Here is a 12,191-nt window from a genome sequence, read left to right on the forward strand (position 1 = left end):
TTTTATGTGAGTGTGAAAGCCTAGCTAGGAGAAGGCTGCGCACCCTCGATACAGCATTTTTAACCGATGTAGCGGATATAGCCCATCTAAAGCTAACGAAGCTCTGCTCGTTTATTAAAGCAACCGGATGGTTTGAAAGGGAACACGTAGAGTAAGGATAAGCTCCAGTGGCATCACAATGGACCTGCCGAAGGTCTAAGTGCGTCTTACGACAACCACCCTACCTACCTACCTACCATGTACATATTCTACTACCCTTAACTAAAGACAATAACGCCAGCACTGCCCTACTGCATTCTTTAAGTTTTTATTGTTTTCCTCGCGCATTTTCCAGTCGACACCCCCATAAGAAGTATGTGCCAGTAAGTGCTTGTATGGATAGAAAACTCCCCTCGGATTTAGAAAACAAAACATACCCTCAGCATTATAAGACAATGCATACATCTATGAGGAGAACTCCTTCGCATGCAATATTCTTAGATAAGAAAAAGTACAAAATTGACCTATATTCAAGACATTTGCAATTGAAATTTTTCTGTTACTTAGACTTAACACCCTCGAACTCTCCACTCTAAGGAAAAGTATCGACCGTTTGTCTTGTTTTGTTAACACGAAAGCGATTTGAACTGTCTTGGAATGATAAACGATGCAAAATGTGAACGGAGATGTGAGTAGAACTGCCATGTGTGAGAGTTTGCCTCATGGAGACAGGAATCCCATATTTGTGCGCTTCTACTACCAAATGCAATGCGGCGTAAAAATCTGCTCTGACTTTTATACAATAGAGAGGGTTCATTAAAACTCCTTTTGAAATTTTGAAGTAGCTCTTGTTTGACTCCGTAGAAAATAATATTAAATACGCTTTTTGACGTTAACAAGCACGGAATAGTAGCAAATAACGAGTGCTCAGCTAAAGCTTTGGCATTTTTACCTCACTGCTTTTAACTTACATACAAGCAGAGCAAAAACAAAAAAGTAGTAGCTTGTGTAGTGGCACTACAAAGAAATAAATAAGAAAAGAGCAGAAAAGTTTTTGTTGTTTTGTAGTCAAGTGTTTGTGCATGTGAGTTGCCGTGTGTGATGGTGCCCAGCAGAGCAGCAAAACTTAATGATGTGCGAATGTATTGTGGTTCTACCCATTGGAAAAAATACAAGTAGTGGTTTTGTTAGCTGTGCAAAGTTTTCAAATAAAATGTGCCCAAGTTGGTTGTTTGGTAGTTTAAGGAAGTAATTAAGTGCAAAGTGAGAGAACAATTTTATACGCATAATTTCCTTTTTTTTATTTTTGTAGATATATAAATATAACATTTTCTAACCCAATTAAATTAAATATTAGACTAGATTTTTAAAATAATATACAATCAACGTCAAAAGAACGTGAGAAGTTTTGACTACCTATTTATTTGCTTTTTAATTTCAGTTACTTTTTATGAAACTTTAGTTTATACTACAACAAAAACCATATAAAGCAAACTTTAAACTTTGTACAAAATTTGTAAGAATTCGGCAAATTTCCATCAAAATTTCAAACTTTTGATTTGGAAGACAAGTGGTAACACCGCCAAAAGAAAAAAAAAACAATCAACGCGATTTTTTACAATGAGGGGCAAGGTATAATACACGACAGTTTTGGGATTCGATTTTTTGATATACATATACAAGGTGGCGGTCGTACGTCAATCATATTTGACACTTCTGAATCATATAGCTACGGTATACAAACAGAGAAGCAGCGCAGCGCGTGTAGGTCAAAATAAAAATTTCCATCACTCAAAATCATTTTTATTTTTTTAATTATAAAAAAAGTTATTAAAAACCAAAATTGAATGATTGATTTTGCGCCACGTTGTACAAAGTAGAAGCTTTGGCAATTGTTACAGTGAATTCTATTTTATTGGAAAATCGCTTTAAAATAATAAAAAATCCACTATGAAAATGGTGGATCTGAAAAAGTTACACTTCGTAAAATTCGCGATAGGTTCTTCCTTTTGAGACCGCTAATGAGATTTGGTCGACTGGTTCGGTACATAATGTGCAAACCAATAACTGGGTGTTGAAAAGAAAACATTGCAGTTGTGGTCTAGAGACGCGATTGTATAATTTTTTTTGAAAATTTGTCTAGAAATGAGGTTCCGGTCAAAGGATTATGCTATCGAGAGTGTTTACCTTTTATCGCTGAGTTTTGGCGTATTATTGGTGATATGGAAATCCCTGCCATCTGGCTTCAACAGTACGGTGCCACATGCCACACATCCACTGAAAGAATGAATTTATTCCAAACCAAATTTCTCGACCGCACAATTTAACGAAATCAGTTGTTAATTTGCAAACCTGATCGCCACTGGATTATTTTTTGTGCGTCTATGTCAAAGATAGAACCTTCACCCATCGAATCGAGTTCAGCGTTAATACTCAAACTCACAACACCCCTTTTCTGGGTGTTTGGCCGAGCTCCTCCTCCTATTTGAGGTGTGCGTCTTGATGTTGTTCCACAAATGGAGGGGCCAACAGTTTCCGAACGGCAGATATTTGTATGAGGAGCTTTTTCATGGCAGAAATACACTCGGAGGTTTGCCATTGCCTGCCGAGGGGCGACTGCTATTAGAAAAATGTTGTTCTTAATTTTGGTGTTTCACCGAGATTTAAACCAACGTTATCTCTGTGAATTCCGAATGGTAACCACCCATGGTAACCACCAACCCATTCGGCTACAGCGGCCGCCTACGAACGAAATAGAATGGTCATTGGTCATATGGTTATTTGAGTATTTAATAAAATGGTTATTTGAGTTGTTTAAAGCAGTTGTTACATACTTCAATTTGTTTGCTGCGTTGACTCAAAGAAAGCACTTTTTAATCGTAAAAAAATGTTTTACTTTCAAATGCTGCATCTATACAGCACTTAAAGACTTATTCTGCTGCTCAAGTTTGCAGTCTTTCAGGTAAAAAATGAAAAACAAAAAATTACTTTAGGCCCCTATTCTTCTTTCTCCACTTCATATTTTTCACTTTGCTTGCAGGTTTCAAAGGAAAGTTTAAAAATAATTTAAAAATAGAATATGCAGCCGTTTCATTGCAAACAGTATTCAGTGGCAAATAAAAGCCAGGGGAAAGTCAATATAAAGCTCGTTGACTTAAAAAGCATTCAACAAAAGTGCAAAGGCAAATAGAAATTAAATAAAAATATCCTTAAACAATAATATTTGTAAGTACATATGTGTGCGAAATGCAAGCAAACGTAATACACACATATACACAAACAGTTTTACAATAGAAATTTATAAAAGCTTTCACTCGCAGCTATTTTCATATCCTTCGCTTTGACTTTTACCTTTAACGAGTGGAGTTGAATAAAATTAAAGGCAACACTGAGGCGGGCGAGATGCTGATGAAGATATACATAAACAATAGGTAAATGAGGAAGAAACTGAGATGTAAAAGCGAGACAAATTTAAGTGAATTAAAATGTGAAATGTTCACAAGACAAAATATTCTGAAAGATATGAATATTTTTTTAGAGAGAAACTAAGTTGAATGCCCCACACTCTAATCGTATCTCTTTGCGCATAGAAATAAATAAATTAAATAAATATTATTAGTTAAATTGTGAATGGACTTAGTTTCCTTAGAATAAACTACAATTTCCTAGCAACTTTGACAGCAAGATATAGCGCTTTTCCCACACAGAAAATAGCATTACTGAAACTTTTATAAACTACTTAAGGGTAAGAATAATTGAACTTTCTTCCCCACAACGAACACACCCTCTAAGTGTATTAATAATATAATTATATAACTAAGTGATACACTTAATCCCCAAGTTGATTACACGCACTTTTGCAATGTTTGCAAAATGTTTTACAGCTCGAGAGAGCTTTGTGCGCCTGAAAGTATGCGTATGTGAAATGTTGTACAGAAATAGCTGACGCCATTAATCACAAAGTCGTTAGGTAAAGGTGAAGAATGTAGCAGTACTACGCCGGACATACATAGATATGGACTTATATATGCATTATATACACCTGTGTTCAAAATTATAGGAACACGTAGAACTACCAAGTTGAAAGGACTTTTTGTATCTAATTTTGTTCTTTATTTTTTATAAAAGTTTGATAAAAGTATTCAACAACAAAACAAATTCTACAACAAAAACCATATAACTCAAAGCTCTAAATTTTGTATAAAACTCATAAAAGCTTAACAAGTTTCAAGAAATTGTCATCAAAATTTTCAGCTTTTTTTTAATCAAAATTTTTACGCAACTTCAAGGCATGGAAGACGCTCAAAAATCGCATTCGTTTTTGAACTTTTCTTTCGTACGATGTTGGCAATTTTCTTCCATATAAAGCCCATGCTCAGACGCCTTTTATATGGAAGAAAATGCACAACCCCTCAGTAAAAAAAAATTTTAAATAAAAAGTTAAATATAATATAATATTTTAATGCTTTTTTTTCAACTTGTTAAATTTTTGTTGTAGTGCGCTGTACTTTGATAAAAACATAACAACAAAATTAAATACAACCAAAAAAAGTTACAACTTGATAATTCGTTGCGCTGCAATTATTTTGAGCAGTAGTGTATATATGTATTGCGAATACATTTTTAATATTCACTTGCGTAGACCAAACATAGCATGCCAAGTAATATGGCCAAGTGACCAAGCCTAAAAAGCTGCCATATTCAAGTTTGTACGCTTGCAATAAACGCTACGGAAAATCATTGCATGCTTTGTGGCGCTTAAGCTGACAGCCAAGAAAAACGTGTAACAACTGACGTAAATTAACGCAAGATTGTACATAGTAATAAAATAGTTTAAATTGCGTTATAACTATTTTTAGGTTACATCGTGAAAGTTACGCGCTGACATCAAGAGTGGCCATGTTAAATGCAGTAGACAGTGCGAGTGAAATTAGATCAGAGAAGAAGCGATTATACAGGTGTATGTGGCAAATTAGTGAAAAGCGGATAAAACCAAACGTGTGGTAAAGTTCATGAAAACCATAAATTCAAGGTTAATACGAGAACTTCGCTGCCGGCCAGGTGATAGTGTTAAATAGGCACTGAAACTATGACGTTGCTCATACGCCATCGCCAGCCACCCACCCACACTTTCAGTATTTTAATGGCTCACAAACTTAAAATGTTGCTAATTTCTAGGTACTTATAATAAAGTTGCTCTGCAAAATGTGTGTGCGGATATTTTTCCTAACCTGTAAATATTTTTTTTTGTTTATATGTACATATAATAATTTTTATCCTCGTTTTACTTTATTGAGATGGTTTGTTGTTTTGGTAATGAGAATAAGGAGAATATCTGATTTTGTAAGACTTTGATTAATGACCATTAAAACAACTACAGGCTTCAAATATCGAAAATGGAACAAAGTTTTTCTATTTAATTAACTCCAATGGTAGAAAACCTTATATCAAAACTTTCATGGCGTCTTAAAGCAAGAAAAAGAAAAATTGCACATTATTTGTTTTTATAAAACTCTGGCCCTTTCTTAGTCATAAAAAATCGTATTATATTTTATTTACTATAAACTTAGCTCAAACAACAAACACTTCTACATAATTTACAGTTGTAGACTAAAACCAGACTTTTAACTCGTCACTTTACAGGCCACTGCAGCCTGAGATATCACTTAAACAAAGTTGGTTTCTTCGATTGGTCAGTTCGAGATAAAATTGAAGGTAATGACAGAAATAGGAGACAAAACACTGTTCTGAAGCTCTAAAGTTGTTAAATTTCTGTTACTTTGGGAAACTCTTGAAGATTTTTAGAGTAACAGAGATAAGATCAGGCAGGGTTATAGATTCTTGCATTCTTGTGCATTTTAAGGGGATTTGCTATGGGGTTTCTGCTGTCCGAGAGTTCGAATAAAGGCAGTGTAGTAAAGATAACCGAAGAAAATGTCAGAGCTATTCAGAGGAACTATTATTATTATTATTAAAAACTTTGGATTCTTAAAGGGGTTGTCTTATATGGCAGCTATTCGTTTAATCATTGCTTCGGAGTTTGTTTGCTGATGAGCTATAAAACCAAAATACTTTGGGGTTTTCTGTAATATAATCCTAAATTACGTCGTTATAAGCTTGATATTAGCTAGGGTTGTTTTTATACATAAACCGCGTAAAAGCAGTCACTTTTACCCTATGGACTATAGGGCAATTAGCCTCACATCTTTCGTATTGAAAACGTTCGAAAGACTTACTAGATTCAGACATTAAAATCAAACCTATCCATCATATAATCAAAATAATTTTTTTATTAGTAAAAAAGTTATTCGAAAACAAATTCGCATGATTAATTATAGGGAACACGTACCAACGTCGCCAAATGTACGTAGCTAACATTTGAAAAGTGCTCTTTTATTGAACAAACCTCGTATAGTATCGAACTTTATCTATTGCATCTTTACGAAATACATTTTTTTTCTGTACATAAAAAACTTACCTGCATTTCTGGTGGTCCACCCTCATCTCGTATCAGTAATAAATAACTTTGGCCATCTATGAATACTTCCTTCTTAAAGCGCCCGCCCTCAGGCGACTCCTCTTGCATATAGGAACCAGTTAAATAACGATGCACTAAAGCTGATTTGCCTGAGTTCAGTGAACCAACAATGCCCAAACGCAAATCGGGCACTGAACGTGAGATCGTCCATTCTTGACTATTGACAAAGGAGTCTGGAAGAAAAAATGCGAAAAAATAAATTAAAACCTGAAAATCTGAATGACAGCTGCTAAGTGAACAATTTTTTTTTAAATTTATTTCTAATATTATATTTTCTAAATCATTCCCACATACCAACACGTTTCGTTTCTTAGCAATGCGGGCCAAACCCATTTCCTCTTGTTTTTTTATTCACAGAGTTTTCGGTAGTTACGGTAAAACCGAGTAAAACATAATTTAAGAATTTATTCAAATTACCCAAAAATATTTAGCCAATTAGTATGCAAAGCATAACCGATTGGTAATAAGTTTATTATTCAATAATTGATTGCAAATGCTGATTTGTGTGCGCTGCAAGCAAACGAAAATATTAAATTGCTGACAGCACTGCCTGTCAACTAAGAAAAAAAGAAAAAGAAAAACCAAAGAAAATAAAGTAAAATATCTTATGAGCATTCAATTGGCAGTGCTTATGTTGTTAGACAGAACTAGCGCTTTGATAATAAATCTGATATCGCAATTAGTGAATAAATATTTACTTCTGTGTGTATAAATACCACGTCGGCTCATGGAAACTCTCAAATAAGTAATTCGCACATTTTATGACAAGCGTTAGAACTGACACTTTGACACCGTTTTAGATAAGCAAAAGTTGAATCGTAAAACAGAGAAAACTGAGAATAAATTGGGTAAGTACAGTTTTTCAAAATAAATAAAAGAATAAATGATAAATTAATAAATATAGGTAAAATAGGTAAAATGATAAACCCCATTGCAGAAGCTGAGGGGACCTTTCAGAGGAGGAGACTGTTGAGCACTTTTTCTGTAAATGCTCCGGTTTAAGCAGCTAGACGATTAAGGCCACTGGGTGCTCCTTTCTTCGACAGCCTGGAACAGGGCTCTAACCGAAATCCTATCAACTTTCTCCAATAGAGCAACAACACTGGTTGGCTGTAGGTATCTGCCTATTGTAGGTCTCATAATGGCATTAAAACGGTGATTTAGTGCTATTTGAGGATTGCCAGAGTGGTATTTCCAGCATTTCACCTACCTACCGACCTATTTTCGAAAAGCTCTAATACAAAATTTCTTATACTTCGAACTTATCACATTTCCGTTGAGTATTTTGAACTTAGCAAAGTTGCTTTAGATAAATGAAGAAGAAATGGTTTGATATTTAAGGAAACGATAACTTTTATTATTTTTCTTGTTTCTTGCTTTAAAATAGCTGTTTTTCGAAAAACTGGACTTAGCAACTTTTCACTCTAAGTTAGCGACATAATTTTATGAGTGTTTGCGCCATTCAAGGAAAAAATGTACATTACTATTTCCAGAAAAAACTTTGCATGAAAATCATTCATAGTCGTTTAAATGTCAAAGCATTTAGTTTTCTAGGAAGTCCAAGAGTTATAAAGCTTTAAATGTGCAAAAAAAATTGAAATATTACTTCCTACTTCAAAAAATATGTACAAGTTGAGAGCGCAAGTTCAGCGAACTGCAAGAAAAAAGTGAACAACTGACAATTGTCAACGTGCTTTATGGAAATAGGCACTGAAGAACATAGTTCATACATACCTACATACATACGCACACATATGTATGTTTGTGTCTGCAACAACAAGCAGCAGTTAATGTTTAGCACAAGCAGCAAGATAGTTTTTATTTCATTGTTCTTTTTTTGTGATACTGCCGCTCATTCAGGTCAACCAGCCAACATCCAAGCACTTGAGGAGAGCAGCGACTGGTTTGCTGGGCGTTCCCTCCCTTTACTCACTTTACTCACTTTACCCACCAACATATTGCAGTTGAGACGGAACTTGTTTCCGACTTCCTTTTGCCTACTATCGTTTGCTTTTCGTTGTGCTGCTACCGTTTTTGCGACATATGCAATTAGCAGTGGCTTTGTTTTGTAAGGCGTAGCCGTGGTACTACAATAAAGCAGGCCTGAGGCTCGAGCCTCGATACTTACACAAACCTATGAATGACATTCTTGTATATATGGCAGGCAAATGCTACAAATTGCAATTGTGAGATCCTTGGAGTACAGTGCGCTAATGTATGCTCTGCCCTTATGGTTGCTCTTCATCATAGCGCATCATTATTAGCCTTTATTGTACGGGTATGTCCTTGCCGTTCATTCCTTCACAAATATATGTATATATATGTATGAAAGTATGTACGCATGTTTGTACTCTGACAAAATCACATGCGTAGTTATAGTTATTTCTTGTGCACGTCCATCATGCCTTTGATTGACAGCTAGACGGCCGAGCCAGGCAGGCAAGCAGGCAGTCTTCAAACGACATATTATCCTCACATATTCCTTCTCACACAAAGCCAGTTAGCCTGGCAGCAGGGCAACAACTGTCTGCTCTCTGTAACAATTGTTTGCTTTCTGGCTGGACACTTTTGTGATTTAAATGCATTGCTACAGTCTCAATTTTTCGGCAAATTTGTAACTCTTATTTCGACATTGACGTGGCGTTGACTTGTATAACTTGCTGCTGTCGAGTTACTTGAAAGACAATATATTTTGTATTTTTTCATTCAATAAAATCACATTTCTTGCAGTCTTCCACTTTCTGCCTTTTCATTTTCCTTTACTAATTTTTTGCTCATCTTTTTTTGCAATATTGTTGCCATTTGCCATTCGTCACTGTGTGACATTTCGAGGAGCGTAACAAATTCACAAGTGTGTCAGCTGCTTGATGCTGTCAAGCAAACGTCTCATGTCACCATTATTATAGGTACATATGTACATATGTAGTAATTGTGAATGTAGTTATTCAGTGGACTCCACAAGGAGGCGTATTTCTTCACATAATGTTATAAAATGTTTATATGCTGGCATATATTGTTGCTCCTGCGTACCACATTTAGCAGCGGTCGAAAGGCAAGTATGGGAATATCTGTCTTTGGCTCCTACATTGCACTATTGCACCGAAATGATTTGGGTACCTGTGTAAGTACCAAGAACAGCGATTGCTAATGGGTTGACTAAACAAGGCGTTTTGGAGCAGTATACCCAGTAAAGGTGAATATTAGAGCCCCTCGCCAACTTTGAAGCTATTAACTAATAGCTGACCAGTGGAATAGCTTAGAGCCTCAATAAGAACGAAAACTTTGTTGCCTAAAATTTAAAGTAAGCCATCAGAACAACTGTTCGAACTAAAAAACGTTAATTTCATATCTGGTATTTGGTATGTGCACACAGGAGGCTACTTGTCATATTAGTAAAAACAGCGCTTTATTTAATACTAGCAAACCCGGCCCCCTTCGCTGGGCACACTAAAATAGAATAGATATGGTTTAGAACAGAAAATATATGGTTCTCATATTATTTATTTCTTTATTCTTTATTCAAGCGCTTTGGCATAAACAATATTTTTTGTTTTTCTGTTTGTTTTTGAGTAAATATAAAACATAAATTGAAAATCAGGAAAAAAGAAGATTGTTTTTAAATTTCATGAATTTTTCGTTTCAATTTATATGTTTTATTAAGCATTGGAGCTTTTTTAACCATTATCCATTTATATTTTTCAAAAAAAAAAAAACGAAAAAAATTGTTTTTTCCACGAACACATAATTTCATTCGGATTTCACATTAAATTCTCAAATTTCGTAAGAAATTATTCACTGTTCCAAAATCCACTCCAAAAAAATTCACAAACAATTTTTACATGTTGCACTTACGTTTTTTCCTTATGGAATCCAAATCAGAAAGAAATATTGACACATTGTAACTCACACTGTCAATTTGACAGTTCAGTTCCGCCCCAAGCGTTAAAAAAGTAAGCGACATTATGGCTTGCTCAAAAGAACGCTGTACCCGTTGCCACTGCTCCGAATTACAACCAAACTTTACGAAACCCATTTTCAATACTTACTTAACAATGTGCATAAGTTTGGTTTAATTCGGTGCAAAGACACGGCGGGTCCACGTTTTGGCATATATTTCGAGACCCTAGTCATCAATAGGTATGAAAATTACCCCGTATTAAAGCACTTATGAACAGCTTTCATTTGATATCCATATTGTACAAACACATTCTAGGGTCCACGTTTTGGTCTCTATCTCGAGACCCTAGTCACGGAGCGGCATGAAAAATACTCTGAACTAAAGCATTCACCAACAGCTTCCATTTGATACCCATATTGTACATACACATCCCCAGGCACATCCCCAGGTTACCCGGGTCCACGTTTTGACCTATATCTCGAGCCCTATCCACCAATAGGTATCCAAACTATACGGAAAGCATCTTCAATACCTCCTTAACAATGTGTGTAAGTTTGGTTTAATTCGGTGCAGACACGGCCGGTTAGCGAACACACACTTAAAAAGTTGACTTTATTTTATATATAAAATTTTTTTCAGTTTGTGTCCGAAAAATCCAAATATCTTACGGAACCCTATTTTTTCCAAAATAAAATGTAATCCATGTTACTCTTGGATAATGTAGTTTTCGAATGGTGAAAGAATTTTTAAAATCGGTCCAGTAGTTTTTGAGCCTATTCGTTACAAACAAACAAACAAACAAACAAAGTTTTCCTCTTTATAATATTAGTATAGATATGTAAATATAAAGAGTGGTTAAATTTCAAGGGCCGATGTTGGATGTGAACCACACCTAAACGTCAACGACACCGTCGGATTTCTTTCTTTGGGGTTATTTGAAAGAAAAGGTGTACGTCGATAAGCCAGCAACAATTCAAGAGCTCAAGGATGAGATAATTCGGCACATTAACGGCATAGAACCTCAATTATGCCTCAGCGCCATAGAAAATTTGGACCATCGGATGGAGGCCATTTGGCCGATATTTTGTTCCATACGTAATTGAGCCATACCAATATTATCATAATAAAGATAAATGACCATAATTTCCTAAAAAAATTTTATTTTATTCAAAACCAACACCGGCCCTTGAAACTTAACCACCTTTTATAATATATCATTTATTTATGCAGCGAAAAAAATGTATAAGCTTTTGCCAAAATATCCGCATTACTTTTCCCAAAAAAGACTTAATTTAAAATTTGTGGCGAAAATTCTCAAAATGAACTTAACATTGTTCGAGCTGTCAGAAAAGTTCTTACCCACACAAGGCTGCTGTCAATGTCAATGCTTCAAACTGTCCTCTGTAGGTGGGTGCTAAGAAATCGATTATGCTAATTATTATAAATATATCTGTATAAAATCACCAAAACGGGCAGACAAATGCTTGCTAAAGCAGAAAATAAAAGCATATAAAACTCAAACTATTAAGCCTATGAAAATACTATAAAAAGACAAGCGTGTGCCAGTTTGACAAATGCGTCAACAGCGCTTGCAGGCGTTCGGTGGCGTGTTTGTCCATAAAAGGGCAGCGCGCGAGGCAGGTTAGCGTCGGCTTTATGTCACCATTGGGAGCGCAACAAATTACAAAGACTTGCATGCGCGACTGCTCAAAAGACGGTGACGCATGCGCAATGCCTTAGCTAAATTGTCTATCTGTAATGGGCGGGTGTATTAGC

General features: G+C 35.4%; 1 protein-coding gene across 3 annotated transcripts in view; it reads right to left on the reverse strand.

The window, feature by feature from the left end:
- LOC129249407 (centaurin-gamma-1A) overlaps positions 1 to 12,191 on the reverse strand; it is a 132,054-nt gene that overhangs the window by 39,710 nt on the left and 80,153 nt on the right. For all 3 annotated transcript variants that reach the window (XM_054889209.1, XM_054889208.1, XM_054889210.1), the window contains one exon: positions 6,458 to 6,690. In XM_054889209.1, the coding sequence (XP_054745184.1) occupies positions 6,458 to 6,690 (233 nt within the window). The remainder of the gene's footprint in view (positions 1 to 6,457; positions 6,691 to 12,191) is intronic.

Source organism: Anastrepha obliqua, chromosome 5, assembly GCF_027943255.1.
Source record: "Anastrepha obliqua isolate idAnaObli1 chromosome 5, idAnaObli1_1.0, whole genome shotgun sequence".
NCBI lineage: Eukaryota > Metazoa > Arthropoda > Insecta > Diptera > Tephritidae > Anastrepha > Anastrepha obliqua.